The sequence below is a fragment of the Manacus vitellinus genome, unplaced genomic scaffold, assembly GCF_001715985.3.
Source record: "Manacus vitellinus isolate BGI_N305 unplaced genomic scaffold, ASM171598v3 scaffold_135_pilon, whole genome shotgun sequence".
Lineage (NCBI taxonomy): Eukaryota > Metazoa > Chordata > Aves > Passeriformes > Pipridae > Manacus > Manacus vitellinus.
The window spans coordinates 176,255-192,306 of NW_021938977.1; the positions used below are offsets into that span (position 1 = coordinate 176,255).

The 16,052-nt window shown below is 50.6% G+C and overlaps 1 protein-coding gene across 1 annotated transcript in view; it reads left to right on the forward strand.

The window, feature by feature from the left end:
- Positions 1–16,035, forward strand: part of NRBP1 (nuclear receptor binding protein 1) — a 30,077-nt gene extending 14,042 nt beyond the window's left edge. Inside the window, exons 8-18 of the mRNA XM_018068303.3 lie at positions 9,845–9,928; positions 10,188–10,246; positions 11,375–11,473; positions 11,547–11,679; positions 11,966–12,068; positions 13,713–13,763; positions 14,525–14,660; positions 14,746–14,799; positions 15,168–15,231; positions 15,322–15,377; positions 15,567–16,035. Coding sequence (XP_017923792.2) covers positions 9,845–9,928; positions 10,188–10,246; positions 11,375–11,473; positions 11,547–11,679; positions 11,966–12,068; positions 13,713–13,763; positions 14,525–14,660; positions 14,746–14,799; positions 15,168–15,231; positions 15,322–15,377; positions 15,567–15,665 — 938 coding nt within the window. The 3' untranslated portion in view covers positions 15,666–16,035. The remainder of the gene's footprint in view (positions 1–9,844; positions 9,929–10,187; positions 10,247–11,374; positions 11,474–11,546; positions 11,680–11,965; positions 12,069–13,712; positions 13,764–14,524; positions 14,661–14,745; positions 14,800–15,167; positions 15,232–15,321; positions 15,378–15,566) is intronic.
- Positions 16,036–16,052: the final 17 nt, after the last annotated feature.

Consider the following 16,052-nt stretch of genomic DNA (forward strand, 5'->3'; position numbering starts at 1 on the left):
ACCTCAGTGGAGCACAGTGGGAGCTGTGTGGGGTGCAGTGCAGATTTCCCACTCGTGCCTCCTCCGGGCACTGGTAACGTGTGTGTCTCCTGTCTGCACCACACCTGACCTGGGACTCATTCAGTATGTCATTGTGTCTACTCAGAGTCTGCCCTCAGTTCCAGGCCACGGGGTGAGGACTCTTACTGGGTGTTAGCTCTGCTGTGGCGTCACATGGCCAGGTGTGTAAGTGTGGGTTCTGCTGCCGAGATCCATGACCAGGAGAAGCTGCTGGGTTGTAGATGGGTGGGGGTTGCTAGGGGACTGTGGGACACTCACAGAAAGAGCAGAATTTCCAGCTTCTTGGCCTCAGAGTCAGCCATAATCTTCTGCTTGGTCAGAGGTGCCTTGTCTCTCCTGCCCGATCTGGTTCTTAGGTAGAAACCTTGATGTTCCTTAGGTAAATTTCTTTTGAAGAGGGGGCTGGAGGCAGGGCTCAGTGCTCAGTCCTGTCCCTGTGTGCCCTGACTGACCCAGCTGTCTCTATGGATGTAAGTGCTTTGCTGTTCATCAACTCATTGACTTTATCTCGTTTTACTTCCCGCTCACGGGCTGCTCTGTTACAACAGTCTTTCATAGGATATTTGCTAATGGTGAGCAAACTTCTCCGCTCCTGTGATGTGACTCCACTTTTGTCATGTACATGATTTTATCTGTGTGTGTATCTGTATATATATATTTATATATATATAAGTGTGTGTATATCTATATTTGTAACACACAAACATACACACTGATCTATTTACAGTGTTCCCTTGCTATAAGGCTGTATGTAAAACTGTTTGGCTTAGGTGCATCCTGCTTGGAGAGCTCATGTTCTGTGCCGGGATGCAAACCGTTCCTGTGCTCTTGGCCAGAGCCTTACAGAGAGGGAGCACTGCCCTTTGTGAAGTCTCCTGGTTGGTTAGTTCTCTCCCTCTCCATGTTCTTAGCGTGTGCTAGTCCACGGGCCCTGTGCATGCCGGCTCCCGCATGTCAACAAGCCATGCCTTGTTCTGAGCAATTCCCAGCTAAACTTCCCACCTCCATTAGGCTCTTCCCTGCTGCTGCTCTGCTGGCCTTGGCTGGTCCCCAGCCCTGGACTAGCCCCGCTGTATGCTTGGCTATCCAACTGCTTGCTTGTAGTTTGAACTCCTTAGATGTGTTGGTTTTAAGATGAATGTTTCAGTGAATGTGTCTGGCTCCTGATGGCCAGAGCCCTCCCACCCCAAATGAGTCCTTGGTTTGAAGTAAGCTTGGCTATTGATGTTATCCCAGATAAAGCTCTGGTTTTGGGAAGATATGTGCATATGAGGAGGGAATTGGGCTGGTGGGGGCCAGAGAAGGATTCGAGTGCTGCAATTTGTACCCTTATTGCATAGAATACCATGTTTACCTGTAAAATAATTATTTTATTTTTACCATCAGGGTTGTTCTCAATGTTAGAGTTTGTTTCTACTGAGTTGGGAACCACCAACCATCAGCTGGAAGCATTGGAAAGGGAAGGGCCTGACCGGTTGGACTCTGTGCCTTCCACCTGTTGGCAGGAGGCCGTGGCTTGCCACTCTGCATCCGCAGCAGAGCAGAGGCCCCCAGAAAGCTGAACCTGGGATCTGGTGTAGCTGAGGGGGATGGTCATGTAGTCAGGGCTTGAGTCCTGAAGAGGGCAGGTGTTCCTGGGCATGGCTGCAGGCTGGGCAGGATGGCAGAATGGCAGTGGGCAGATGATCTGGGAACGAACCCGTGGAGTGGGAATGTGACTGAGCCTGGGTTCAGTCATGCTGAGGGCAGCAAGGCTTAAGGCTGGTAGCCATTTCTCCGAAATCAAGCCACCTCTGAGAGCAGAACCAAAGGCCCTGGTTCTTGCAGAGCAGGAGGAACCTGAGCCAGCGCTCTTCAGGTGCAGGGAGATGCTGTGGTACCTCCCCTGAGCTGGCCTTGGAACACTGAGCATCAGATGGCCTTGGAATACTGACCTGTCCTGGTTGGTTCCTTGTGAACTTGTTCTAACTGTTGTACCACAAAGTATTGTTGATATGAGAGCTGGGAATTGTTTAAACCTTAGACATTGAACAGTGATTTAGGTTTGAAAACACTAAATATAGCGTATAAGGCTCCTATTTCACTTGAGCATTGAGCTAATGAGACTGTGAGTGACATGCTTTCATAACTAAACTTATTTCAGTCATCACTTCACTCCCTTGGATTTTCTTGCCTGATGTTTAAAGACTTGTCATGCTGATTTCCACATCCTTAACAGACACCCGAGGCACTTAGGTAATGTAGAAATAAGAGGTTACTAGGATATCTCGGATCTGGCTTTTTTATTTTTTCAACTATGGGAAGTGTGGTTTAGAGAAAAAATAATGGATAATTGGAACCATCAGACATAGAAAAATCTGTCACAAAAATGGAAAATTCTTTCACTCATGATGGCATTGATTTAGTAAGATTTAACATGAATTGATGTAGTTTAGCTTCTTGCTGTACAGTTTTCTGTGTAAGTCAAGCATGTCTCTACCAAGCCAAACATTTTCAGTTCCTTAGAAACTTGACAAACTAAGGCAGTTCCCAAGATTTGTCTGTGGCTATAGGTGCTGCTGGGAATGAGACTGGGCAGGTAAATAGTTTTGAGTGGAACTTTTTTGCCCAGAATGCTTCAGAAAGTCCAAGGTGGGATCCAGGTTACTTTTGGGGGGGGCATTCTCTTACTTAAAGGCTTTGTCTGCCGTGGGTCTGTGTTGTCTTTGAGACTCAGTGGTGTAAAAGCCTCTCACCAAGTGAAGATGCTTCTCATTTGTGTTGTTCTTGGGAAACTGTTGAACAAACTGGGTGGAATAGAATGAGGTTGATTTCAATTGTAATGGACAGGCATCTCCTGCTGTAGCTGCTGCTGTGACTACTGGAGTGGCAGAAACAGTTCCAGAGACCTGCCCTGGGTTCCTGTGTAAGCACAGAGCTCAGGGCAGGAGGAGCAGCTGTGGGTAAGTGACAGCCTGCAGGTTCTGTCCGTGGTTTGTGCTGGAGGTTGCAATGACTGTGTGCGCTCTGATTCGGTGTGTGTTTGGGGGAGTGATGGGGTTTTAAAGTCAGATTTAGTGGTAAGAATTGGTGGCCTTGTTGCAAAGATGTTTCTCCTACTATGCTGTGATGGTAATAAACTCATTTTTATTTTGCAGAAGGTTTAAAAGCTGGCTCTTGCTCTGTGTACTTACCTCCTTTGCTCAGTGTACCCTCTGTGTGTTGCTGTGAGTCATCTCACTCATGAAAACACCAGAAACTATGATCTTCTAGACTGGTTGTAATTTTCAGTTAAATAGGACGTTTTAAAAGTTTTAAATGTGTCGGTTTAGTGCTCCAGGCTATGGAACATCCCTGAGGTCAGTGTTATTTTATGTTGCATTCAGGGCACTGCTGCCTCAGCTTTGCTGGGCTCTGTTTTTTCTCTGCCTTTGTGTGGCTTTCCCTACAGGTCAGGAGACATGGATTATAGTCATCCAGGTCTTCATTCACCCATTTTGGTATTAGCACAGCAGTTGCAGGTGGCTGCTCCTTTTGGAGCCCTTGGATTGAAGGCTTTGGGAACCTCAGCAGTTTAAGAGGCTTCTTTGTGCCAGTTCTGGAAAGATCACTTTGAACACAAACTGAGCAAAGGTGGCCTGTGGTGGCTGACCCTGCCTGAGCAGGGGGTTCTCAAGAGGTCCCTCCCAACCAGGACAGGTTTGTGATTTAGGCCTTGTGATTTAAGCCAAACAGTGTTTGCTCTCTGGCTCCTGCGTCCAGGGATGAGCTTTGCTGTGGGTTAAGTCTCCCAAGGTCCCTTTGGCATGTTGTGGAACAACAGTAATCACAGATGTGGAATTTGAAAATTGGGAAAGTTGAACTGGAAATTCTAGAACTTGTGGATTCTAATTGCATTTTAGTGGAATGTCATTTATACTGGTTTAGTCCCCATTTCTGGGGGAGCAGAGCTGCTCACAACAGAAGATAATTTTCAGAGTCATGTTTTTGAGGACTTTGTTTTACAGTGTATATGCGTGTTCTGGGAGTAGAGGAATCCAGAGCAGCTCAGTCTGTAGCATTTCAGTGAATGTCTGTTCTTGTTTTTCTGATTATGTGTAATTCTTGCACTGTGATGTGAAGATTTTTATCTTTTTGATATCAATACTGCATTGCAGTCAGATGGCACAGCCCAAGCAAGGGTTCCAATGGTCAGTGGGACCTTCATTCCTCTGGTCTAGAACATGGAACTTGGTTTCAGGTGCACATTTCAGATCTCCAGATCTACTTTGGGATGAAGTTGTTTGTATTGTGAACTCTTCCAGATAAAATGTCCATAAGCTCCTAAGTCCCTGCTTAAGAGCCTGCATGCAGCCAGGATTGACAGGTACTAATCTTACAGCTCCTCTTTATCTGTTCTTATGTTTCCTGCTCTGCCTAGTTCCACTCTTTGCTTCCATTTAATGGATGTGGTCAAACGGGTCAGGTTGAAACTCCGAGTGCTCTTTTACTTGAATATAAAAATACCACCCACTGCTTCACGAGAAATGGCACAGTGTGACCATGTCCCTTGTGGCACAGTCACACAAATGAGTGTGCCTTGGCCCCAGTGGTGGCTGAGGATGCCCTGGGCTGTGTTAGGCAAAGCACTGCCAGAAGAGGGAGGGGATGGTCCTGGCCCTCTGTTTGGCACCAGTAAGGCCACCCCGGAGCGTGGGGCCCAGCTGTGGCTCCCCAGGACACGAGGGACAGGGCTGGGCTGGGAGAGCCCATGAGGGCCCTGTGGTGCTGCAGGGTGGGAGTGCCTGTGCTGGGGAAAGGCTGCGGAGCCGGGGCTGCTCAGCCGGGAGCAGAGCGGGCTCGGGGGATCCGTGGCTGTGGCACCTGCAGGGAGGTGCCTGGAGGTGAGCCAGGCACTCCCAGGGGTGCCCAGGGACAGGACCAGAGGCCACGGCATGGGCTGGAGCCCAGAGGGTCCTTCTGGACCTGGGACACCCCCCTCAGTGCCCAAGGCAGTGATGGAGTCTCCATCCTTGGATCTACCCAAAAGCCATCTAGACATGGTCCTCGGCAACCAGCTCTGGGTGTCCCTGCTGGAACAGGGAGGTTGGACAAAGTGACCTCCACAGATCCCTTCCCACATGAGCCATGCCGTGGTTTTATGATTCTGTATTAATTTCTGTGGAGAGGTATCCTTCTCTAGTTTTTGTGTGACATCAGCTTTCTGTTGCCAGTACCACTGGTTCTGCTCCAGCAGTGTTTTCTCTGGAGTGAACCATGGGCAGTGTTTAGCAGAGGTTGGTTATCCTGCTGGGAAGCAGTGTCAGTGGATGTGGCAGGGGTGAACATGTGTGTAAGCAGCTTCACCTGGCTCTGGAAACTGTGTAGTGAGCTTTTCTTGTGCTGTACCTATTTGCCCTTTCAGCTCATAATACTCAACTGTTAAAAACAATAAAATCCTGTTGCTTCTGATGACTCAGTGTTGCAAGTATTTTGCAATCCCTGATACAGATCTGAGGGTTGTAGCGTGCTTGTATTCTGTGATCAGCTTACATCTGATACTGCTTTTCCTGTTGGACTCTGTGTCTGATCACTGTATGCTTCTTTTTATTTGAAATAGCTTCCTAGTTCCTTATTTTCTAGGCCTTGCCCTCCCTAATAAAAAAGCTTTTGTTGTTGTTGTTGTGTGCAGAGGAAGCGAGCTGTGAAATGTGATGGGGTTGTGCAGTCTTGTACCCTTTTGCAGGAGTGAAAATGTCTTGAGCATATGAGTGCAGGGGATAATAATGTGGCCTTGTACTTCTCCTGGCCTTGTGGCCACCCCTTTATAGCAGCAAAGAGATGGTCTTGGGTTCACTTGATAATTTTGGGGTGCCTGTGGTGCTAGTACAGTGGTTAATCGTATCAGTGCTGGATTGCACAGCAAGCCTGGGACAATCTTAGAGGTCACTTGTTGATCCTTCTTGCTGTTACCTGGTTTCCCTGTGCTTTCTGAGCCTGCTGAGATCTGTTGGATTGGGCACTGAGCCCTTTGCTGAGGAGGGGAGTCATGTTGTGCTTTGGAGCTTGCTCACACGCTTGCAGGAGCCTGAGCAGCTCAGTGGTTGCTGCAGGAGGAGAGGCAGAGCCGTGGGGAGGCCTGTGGGGAAAACTGAGGCACGGGCTGTCTTTCCTGCCTTCAAGGAGGAAGTGCTGAATGCAGAACAAAGGTGGGTGTGAGTTGGACACCACACAAGAGGGAAGTGTCCTCTGCAGCGTGGAGTGTTCCGGGGGCTGGGGGCTGTGATCCCCAGGCACTCTGCTAAACCTGCCGTGGGGACAGCTGGGAAGGAATGCCACTACTGCATCCTTGGCTGGCACTGCTGACAACTGGTGGGTGCTCTGACGAGCCATCCACTTACTCTGGCCAGTTCTGCATGTCCTTGAGGGTTTTAGAAGTATAACCAGCTCCCCATGTTCCTGTAGGAATGCTGATTATCTCTCTTTATGCTTTTGTTGTCAGATTGAGTTCAGCTTACCAAATACAGGTTGCTTGTCCTACCTTCTGCTGTGCTCTTCCTATCACCTGCTCTGCACAGACACTGTATTTGGCTGAACCTTTTTCTAAAATTCATCTTTGCTAATTCCCCACCAGGCTGGTCAGTCCCAAGGGGGTGTGTCTTGCAGTCTACCCCTTGTTGTCACCTTCTTGGTGGCTGAGAAAGACATGTTTGTTGTTAATGTTGGTGATATGGCTTTCCTTTGTGACCTTCATTGTTAGTCTTGCTTAATATAACCAACCTCAGCCTTGGTCCATTTGATCTCTCAGTGTGGACCAGCAGTCGTGTGTGAGTCGGGCAGGAGAGCTTGTGTCAAAGGTCCCTTCAGGTGTGTGTTCTTACCTTCTACAGTCAGGAGCTTGGGTTAAAATGAAGGCTTAGGTGAAGCTCTAAAGCCCTGTCAGTGTTAAGTGGCCTGTGCACCAAGGTGATGGACCTGCAATAGCACAGTGACCAGACCCAAAGTTTCTTGTCCCAGCATCTAAAATCCTGTCACAGGTTAAACAGCACTTGTGCCTGCCATGTTGAACACGCCTGCAGGGAGTTTTTCAGAGCTGACCTCAAGCAGGTCGTGCTGTCAGTGACACAGAGCAGGGCTGTCCATGCTCAGCTCGGAGGCACACAGGAGATTCTGGGGGTCTCATGCCATTCCTCTGCTTCTGCCCTGCCTCAGCTCTGCAATAACAGAGCAAGGTGATGCCTGTCACTTCAGTCAAGCTGCACGTGAGCTGGGATATAAACGTCTGGAACAGGCAGATTCCTTGCCAAGTGTGGTCGATCAAACCCAGCTGCAGAGCCAATCTCGGCAAGGGTGATGGAGAAACACTCCAGTGGGAATCAGCAAGTTGGGAGGCACAAGGACCAGACTACCAGAGGTGACAGGTCCCTGGCTGACCCACAGCAGCAAATTCAGAGCTACCTGTCTGTGTGTCCAAGTTGGAGATTCCTACAGACAGTGTGAGCCTGGCTCTTTCCAGAAATGCTGATGCCACTGCAGAAGGTCTATAGGACCTGGATGCAGAGGAGCTTGTTATCAAGTCCTTAATGAGGCCCAGGCAGCCATTATAGATGGAGGCTGCTGGGCTTCCACTCTACCTGCCTGTCCGGTATGGGAGTGTCTCGGTTACCACACCGTCACTGCTGAGGTTTCTGTTGATATTCTGGTCTGTGACTGATTACTGCCTCATCCCTCTCCTTAAATGGGCTCAGGAGCCAAGAACAGAGTGGCTGGATAGGGGACTGGCCCTTGCCATCCAACACGTTTGTAACAGGATTTAAAGACCCACTGAAAAATGAAACTGATCCCAACATCGCATGAAGGGGACTTTATCCTTGGCTGCCTCTGCTCCACGTTTGGCAGGAGAGGGTTCTCAAGTTTTGGGTTTGTGTTTCCTCTTACAATCCATTGTACAGATAAGAAAGGCAGAACAAATAGAAGATTCAGAAAATAGGTTATTTCCTCTCCCCAGACTGTGTGTTTCGCCCCCATGAGTTCCTCTGCCATGCCTGCAGGAATCACAAACACCTGTATGATAGTTCCTGTACACTGCATCCTTGACAGACATCAGGGATTCCCATAAACAACAATATAAATCTGATGTTAGAACAGAACGGTTTCTGAAGCCTTAAATACTCTCTTTAAAAGGCCTGGTATGAGAACTCAGTGTGCTGGACAAGCTGTGGGCACTTTGCTCCATGAACTAAAGGTGGTGCTGAACGGACGCGTTGTGATGGGGTAGGGGCTGCCCCATGGAGGGGTTGGCTCCAGCAGCACAGGAGCACGTTAGAGGACTGGACAAACTCCAGTTGTAACTTAGGAGTGTGAAATACAAAGCTACACAGAAGTCCAGAGCTCATCATTTGGGAACTGAGGAGGATCAGGTGTTTGCTGGCCACTCGAGGGAGGGTTTTGAGCTACTTGCCACGTGGGGGGTGTTGAGATCCATTGGGACAGAGTCCCCAGTAGAGAGAACTGGTGTAGTTGTGCACGACCCTGGCCAGAGCTTGTCTAAAGCAGTCAGTGTCACTGGGAAAACAGATCAGGTCTTAGGAGAAAGACAGCTTATGCTGCCTGGGGATATGAAGGTGAGAGGACCTGGTGGTGTCTGGGAACAGGTGAGCACTAGGAATTAAGTCATCTTGCTGGGCTCCCAGAATCAGAGCTAGCACAAGAACAAAAAGCAGTAAGCTACTTGTGAATGGTTGGTTGGGAAAGAAGCAGCTGGCTACTGGAGCAAGCTCTACTTCCAGCTCAAATCAGATACAATGATTTGTATGAGCCGTGCAGCAAGGCAGAGCTGAATTACTGAGGGTGGTCCTTCTTGTCTGACTACAGCCCAAAGAACATCTTTCCTCTGAGACTGGAAACTAGTCTGGTCTCATTCAGATGGGAATCCTCTTTGGTGTGGAAAAATACAAGCAGTTTGGCATGTCCTGGGTGAGCCCACGTTGTACCAGTACAGACCAGGACCGATTGTGATTGCCCAAGAGGGTGACCAGGGGGGAGATGGGCCTGAAACTGTGGGACTGGGCACATTCCAGTGTGACAGTAGAGCTTCAAATGGGTGATGGCTCTGTGCTCCCTGCCCACCTCAATGTTTCTCCCTGGCAGAGACAGCTGCTTAGTTTTAGAGGGTTGCTTGCAATCTCTGCAGAGGTTGCTGTCACAAAGGCTTATCTTTCATGGGGGTCCATACTTGTGCTCTGCTCACTATTCTTGTGGCTGCAAGTTATTCCCTCCCCACAGCTCTGAGTGATTTGTGGAGGTGCTGGCTGCAGGGAGGCCTCTGATGGTCACCTCCCTCCACTTCAGCAGCTTGGCTTAGCTCTTGTCTGAAGGCACTCTGGCACCAATGTCTTTCTGATAAGTGTAAGAGTTGCCTGGTATATCCATCCTCCCAAAACCCTGAGGTGGTGACCGATAACAGTGACTTTGGCATCTCTGGATGTTCCTTGGGCTGCTGTTCTGGATGAGTTGCTCATGACAAATGTTATAGATCTGATTGAAGTTTGGCACTTCAACTGAGAGTCATTCCCAGCTTGTCTTCTCACGAGGCAGCAGCTGTGGTCTCCAGGTTTGCTCTTGGAGGGTGATGCTAAGCTGCCAAGGAAACAGTGCAGGACTGTATTGGGGCAGGTGACTGGAGAGGAGGGCTGTGAAGAGCCACCTTAACTCCACCATCCTGCCCCTTTCCACCAACATCCCTGGAGTTGCAGGTGTTCCCTGGGATCTCATCAGGGATGGGCTATGGTTTCCTGTATCCTAAGCATTCCTGACTTTCTTCTAGTGGCACCGGACACGATTAACAACCACGTGAAGACCTGTCGTGAGGAGCAGAAGAACCTGCACTTCTTTGCCCCGGAATACGGAGGTATGGCACGGCTGTGGCCACAAGCCTGGGTTTGTTGGCTTTACTGATGCTTCCAAGCTGTTCTGTGCCTTGTTCTCAGCTCCAGGCTCCTGTCAGATGTCACATTAACAGTTCTGGGCCATTTGCCCGCTGAAGTGCTTCAGCTTCTCTGTCCTTTGGTAGCAGAGCAGGGAGAAGCTGCAGGACTGTCCCAGCCCTGCACAGAGCGATGCTGCTGAGTGCAGGGCTGAGTGATAACAGCGCTGTTTCTGTGTTACAGAAGTTGCCAACGTCACCACTGCTGTGGACATCTACTCCTTTGGGATGTGTGCACTGGAGGTGAGTGTGGAGCGTGGGCTGTGGGACAGAGAGGATAAATCTGAGGAAGGAGATGGCTCTGGAGAAACTGTGGCCATGGGTGGGTTACCTTGGTGACAAGTGTGATTTGTTCTCAGAGCCAAGTGCACTTTGCCTTGGAGGGATCCCTGTGGAGGCTCCCCTAAGAGCCTCACTAAGAAGTAAAGGGCTCAGCGATGTGTAGTTCTTCCCAAAATTCCTAACGGGTAATGAATATGGGTCTTGGCCAGTGCTGAGGTCTGACCCATTGGCTGGTGGGAACAGTCACTGCTGCCAGTTGTACATAATGTCCATGTACGCTCCCAGCTGGGAAGTGCCTGTTCCTCCTGGGGTGTCCGGAGCAGAGGGCAGCTGTAGTCCATGACTTTTTCTGGGCCAGCCTGTGCCCATCTGACAGAGATGCTGGTTGTAGTCAGTGTGAGTCTACACACCTGGTTGTAGCAGCTTTGTGGTTCCTTAGTCCTTGCAGTCAGCAGGCCCAAGTCCAGAAAATGGGAGTTGTTGCTAGGAATATTTTCTGGAAAGAATTGTCAGAAAGAGCCAACACGAAGAACTCTCAACCTGTGCTGCACATTTCATAAATGAAGCAGGAAGAGAACTGTGGAAAGATGCAACTTTCAGGAAACAAAACTTGAGTCTAAAGACCTTCTCTGCAATATTTTCCAGCCTTTCCTAGCTGGGAATTCGTGTCTGTTGTCTGTAACCCATTCTGGGTGTGTTGTGTGGTTGCTTTTGTTCTGTGATATGGAGTTATTCACAAAGCCAGGAGGGACACTGTCAGATCCTGGCAGTAATCCAGCACTGCTTCATTAGAGGATAGAATTATCAAGTAGAATGACAGGCCAATGGATCATGAGGTTCAGAATGGGGACACTTAGTGTCCAGGGTGCTGCTGGCAGAGTTCTCAGGTCTCCCTGGCAGTCTGTTGGGGTGCTAGGAGCAAGCTGTCATAATGAGGAACCACTCTCTCTGTCTCTCCCAACTGTGACCTTAAATAGCCCCGAACAGCTTGGCTGTGATTATCTCACACTTGGCAGTGGTCTCCTTGAGCTGTCTTCCCTGCAGTCTGTCATTCCCAGTGGAGTCTGATGCTCTGCTCTGTGTTTGCAGATGGCGGTGCTGGAGATCCAGGGGAATGGGGAGTCATCATATGTGCCGCAGGAGGCCATCAACAGTGCCATCCAGCTGTTGGAGGACCCCCTGCAGCGGGTGAGCGAGGGGGGTTGGTGCCCTGCATTGCTTGGTGGCATTGCTCGTGGTCTCATGCCGTTTTTGTCTTTAGGAGTTCATTCAGAAGTGTCTAGAACAGGACCCTGGCAGGCGCCCCACGGCCCGAGAGCTCCTGTTCCACCCAGCGCTGTTCGAGGTGCCATCGCTGAAGCTGTTGGCTGCTCACTGCATCATCGGGCACCAGCGTGAGTACAGAGCCCTGGGAGCCACATCCCCTCATCAGTCTGTGTCCTGCAGAGCTTTGCCGAGCTGTCAGTGCAGCTGGCTCCCCGGGAACCCCCCTCCCTGCTGCTCTGCATGGGCAAGGACCCGGCTGTGGGATGCAGCGGTGGCCACTGCGGGGCCGGGAGGGCTGCGGTGCCCAGCCTGCTCCAGGAGCATCAGAGAGCTCAAGACCTTTCTGCTTTTCATTACTTTTCCAAGTCTGGAAAGAAACTGCAATTGTTCTTTTTCCTTTTTTAAAAAAATTAGATATGATTCCTGAAAATGCTTTAGAAGAAATGACCAAAAACCTCGACATGAACGCGGTATTGGCAGAGATCAATCATGAGGACAGGGAAGGAGTCAAGATGATGTGAGTCCCTGTGGTGTGCTCTGGGGGCTGCTGGGGGCAGCAGTGCTGGGGCCCTGGGCTGAGTGCTGTGGGGTCTGACTGGGACTCTGCCCATCACTGAAGTGGTGGTGTTTCACCACTGAGGGAACCAATGGGAGCTGATGGAGCTGGAGGTGAAGGAGCAGTCGCTGCCTCTCTGGGCACACAGAATTCTGGGGAGACTTCTGGGTGGGAGGAGACCTTGCACCTGTGTCCTGGGAGCAGATTCCACGCAGCTGAGATGTGAATCTTTTCCCAGGTGGAGGGGTGGGAAGTGAATATGCTGTAGTTGGAACAGTCCTCAGTGAAACATGGCTGAATAGTTTGGGAGGGTGCTCAGACCAATCACAGCCTTGTCAGATGAAGTCCAACACCTTGGAGGAAGAGCTGCTCCGCATTTTCCTGATGGAGCAGCCTATTCCACACTCTGCACAAGGAAAGGCAGTTTGGGCAGCTGTCAGTGACACACAGCACCACTTACACTGTAGGAGTGGCTCCCTGAGGGAGTTACTGCAATGCATATGGAGCAAGTAGAGTGTCAAAAAGTGATTTTAGATAGCAAAGCCTTGGCCGCTTGAGGGATTATCTGAAAAGACTAACATGTGAGTGCTGTGTTCCCAGAGAAGCCCAGGATGCTTCCAGGGGAGCCCAGAGTTCTGAGATGCTCAAGCTACTGAACAAGAGTAACCAAGGTGACAAGGAAGAACAGCTCTGTCTGTTTGAGCAGCTCTCTGAGCCATAGAGACCCTTCTAAAAACTGACCTTTCAGTTGTCATAGTGCTAGGAAATATTAGTATGGAATTCCCTTTGGAATGTTTTTTATAAAGGTTCAGAATGGAGGACAACAAGTGAACAGCCAAAGCTGTGCAAGAGAGATCCTTTACATACATGGGATGTCAGTCTGTGTGGGTTTGGCTGTCTGTAGGCACCAGCCTGGGACTTGATTTTGGTAGTGCCATACCTCGGAGGTGCTGGAAAAGGGAAAGGAAGAGCAGCAATGACTTGAAATGTCAGAGCATCACTTTTGAGTGGTTCATCAGACTGCCATGCAACCCAAGCTGCCAGAAAAAAAAAAATTTGTTAAAAACTACTGCTGTGTTAGAGGATGGGACAGTCCTAGCTGCTGGGAGTGTGGGAAGGGCTGGAGAGTGGTCAGGGAGCCAAGGCAGGTATGCAGCCCACACCAGACCTGTGGATATCCTGTCAGGGTTTGAGCAGTTTTGCAGTCCCTGCCTCATCTCTGGAATGCTTCAGAGCAGCCTTGAGACGTGGGTTTGGCTATTCAAAGTGTTTGTTGCAACCAGTGGGCTGTGTTGCAGGTGTCTGTGAAACACCTTGCCAGGAACAGTGTCATTGGGCCACCTTCCAAATAACTGTGCATTGGACAGCTCTGCAGGGAAGTGAGACTGCTCTGCCCTAACCGCTGCCTCGTCCTTAGCTCCTCTGGGTAGTTGTGTCCTTATGGTAGGATTGGAGCCTGTCCCATCTGTGCCTGCCTCTGTCCATATCCATCCTGCCCACAGACACAGCCCAGGACATGGGGATTTGGAACTGGACCCCAAGAGACCCGAGTGGATGTTATTGTGAGATAACTTCTCATCTCAGGACGTTTTGTTTTGTTTCCAGCTTCTCACAATCTCCGGCGTTGGAGCTGGACAAGTTCCTGGAGGATGTGAGGTAAGAGGGTTTTTTTAAAGGGCACCTTTAACTGTGTGTGAGACTGGAAAAATTTCGGAGAGCCATAACCTCAGACCCTGTTACGACCCACCCCAGAAAAAGGGGAAGGGGGGGGTAACTCAGGTTTTTATTAATAATTCCCTTGGAGTGGATTAGAGTGAAACGACATTGAATAATCGGTGTTTGAAAACATATACTGACAAGGTTTATTTCAACAATTCTGTATCAACAAGCATGCTAGCAGTTTGGGTGTTGTCCTAAAACAATGCAACATAGAGATAACTTTTGCGGGGGAGAAACTGTTTAGGGGAGAGGAAGCTGAGAACACAAAAGAAATGGACATGGTCACCACCCACTGGGTCCAGCGATGCTTGAGAGAGATGGTCATGATTCACAGGCGGTGGGGGAGAAGGAGAACCCCCAAATTCTCAAAGTCACCAGTCAGTTTATATACCCTCAGCATGCTTTTGCACCTCCCTGGCATGAGGGGTTGTTTGCCTTTTAGGGCTTAGCACTGGAGGGAGGGATGGGCCCAACTGGCCACCTGAGGTGTCTTCTTGCCGTTTAGGGCTTAGCCCCTCTGAGGCATCTCCTTGCCTTTTCAGGGCTTAGTCCACCTGAGGCAACTCCTTGCCTTTTTAGGGCTTAGTCCACCTGAGGCATCTTGCCTTTTTAGGGCAAAAGTTAAAACCTGCAAACTCCTGGAATGCATAAATCATTAACTGTTTCAGTCTCTGACAGACCCTGCTCCTTTCTTGTAGGAACGGAATCTACCCCCTCACAGCTTTTGGGATGCCGCGGCCCCAGCAGCCTCAGCAGGTCGTGGTGAAATCTCCCATTGCTCCCCCGTCAGTGAAAACCCCAACTCCAGAGCCCGCTGAGGTGGAGACACGCAAGGTGAGCGCCGGGGGCTCCGTCCCCCGTCCCGTCCCCAGGCAGGGGAGCCAGGCAGCCACTCACTGCCTCTGTGCCTCTGTTCCAGGTGGTGCTGATGCAGTGCAACATCGAGTCCGTGGAGGAGGGGGTGAAGCACCACGTATGTTCCCACTTCTGGCTGAGCTGGGGGGGACCAGGGCAGCCGTGCAGAGCTCATGGCTCTGATGTGCTGCTGGTACCTGGGAGGACCCTGTGCTGCCACAGCTGCCGCTGCCGGGACCCAGAGCCCGACTCGGGCTGTGCCAGCCACTGACCCGTGACCTCAGCCCCCCCCCAGGTCCAGGCTTCCTGTGTGGGATGGTGCTGCCAGCCGTGGTTCGGGACAAAACTGGCTGAGGCTGCTGTCGGACCCCTGTGGGGCTCTGGAGGGGTGGTTCCCGTCCTGGGGGGCATTTCTGGGGATGCTTTGGGCTGGCCGTGGCAGCCTGCAGGACTGCAGTCCCTCATGAGAACTTCTGTGCCCCGCAGCTGACACTGCTGCTGAAACTGGAAGACAAGTTGAATCGACACTTGAGCTGTGACCTGCAGCCCAGTAAGTACCTTCTTCAGCCCAGTAAATAGCCTTCTGACCGTGCTGAGGTGCACTGGGGACTGGGGACTGACCCCCTTCCTTGTGTTGCAGATGACAACATCCAGGAGCTGGCGGCTGAACTGGTCCAGCTTGGATTCATCAGCGAGGTAAGCAGGGGCTCAGGTAGAGCTATAGGCCTGTATTCCTTTCTCAAAGTTCAATGATTTAGGCCAGATCAACCCTTTTCTGATGGGGAGGCAGGAGGAATAAGCCATGTCCCTGCCCTGGGGGGCTCCAGCCAAGCTCTCAGCTTTCAGTGGACAGGGCCTACCCTTAATTGTCCTTGTTCTCCCCAGGCTGACCAGAGCAGACTCACCTGTTTACTTGAAGAGGCGTTTAGCAAGTTCTACTACACTCGGAATGGATCCCTGACGGCAGTGACTGTGTCATCTTAGCCCCACGGCTCCCGGGCGGCCAGCGCGGCCTCGCTGCCTGCGACCCCTCTGTCTGCCCACCACTGTCGGGCATCCGCAAGACCCCAGCTGCAGTGCTTGGAAGCTCATCCTGCATGTGCCGTGGCTGGGCTCAGTGACAGTCCTCCCTGCCCGCCTCTAAAGGGGACTTTGCGCATCAGTATTATTTCCAGCCCTGTTTTTGTTGGGATTTTGCCCAGGTCATGCTGCAGAGCTGAGGCCTGGCTCGGGGTGTTCTGCAGCCCCACTCATGTGCATGGAGTTTGTTCTGTTTGAATTGTACAAAGTGTCTTTTGCACAGCACCGAAATGGTTTTTTTTTTTTTTTTGGTTGGTTTTTTTTTCCTTTTTCTTTTTTTTTTCCTTGTTT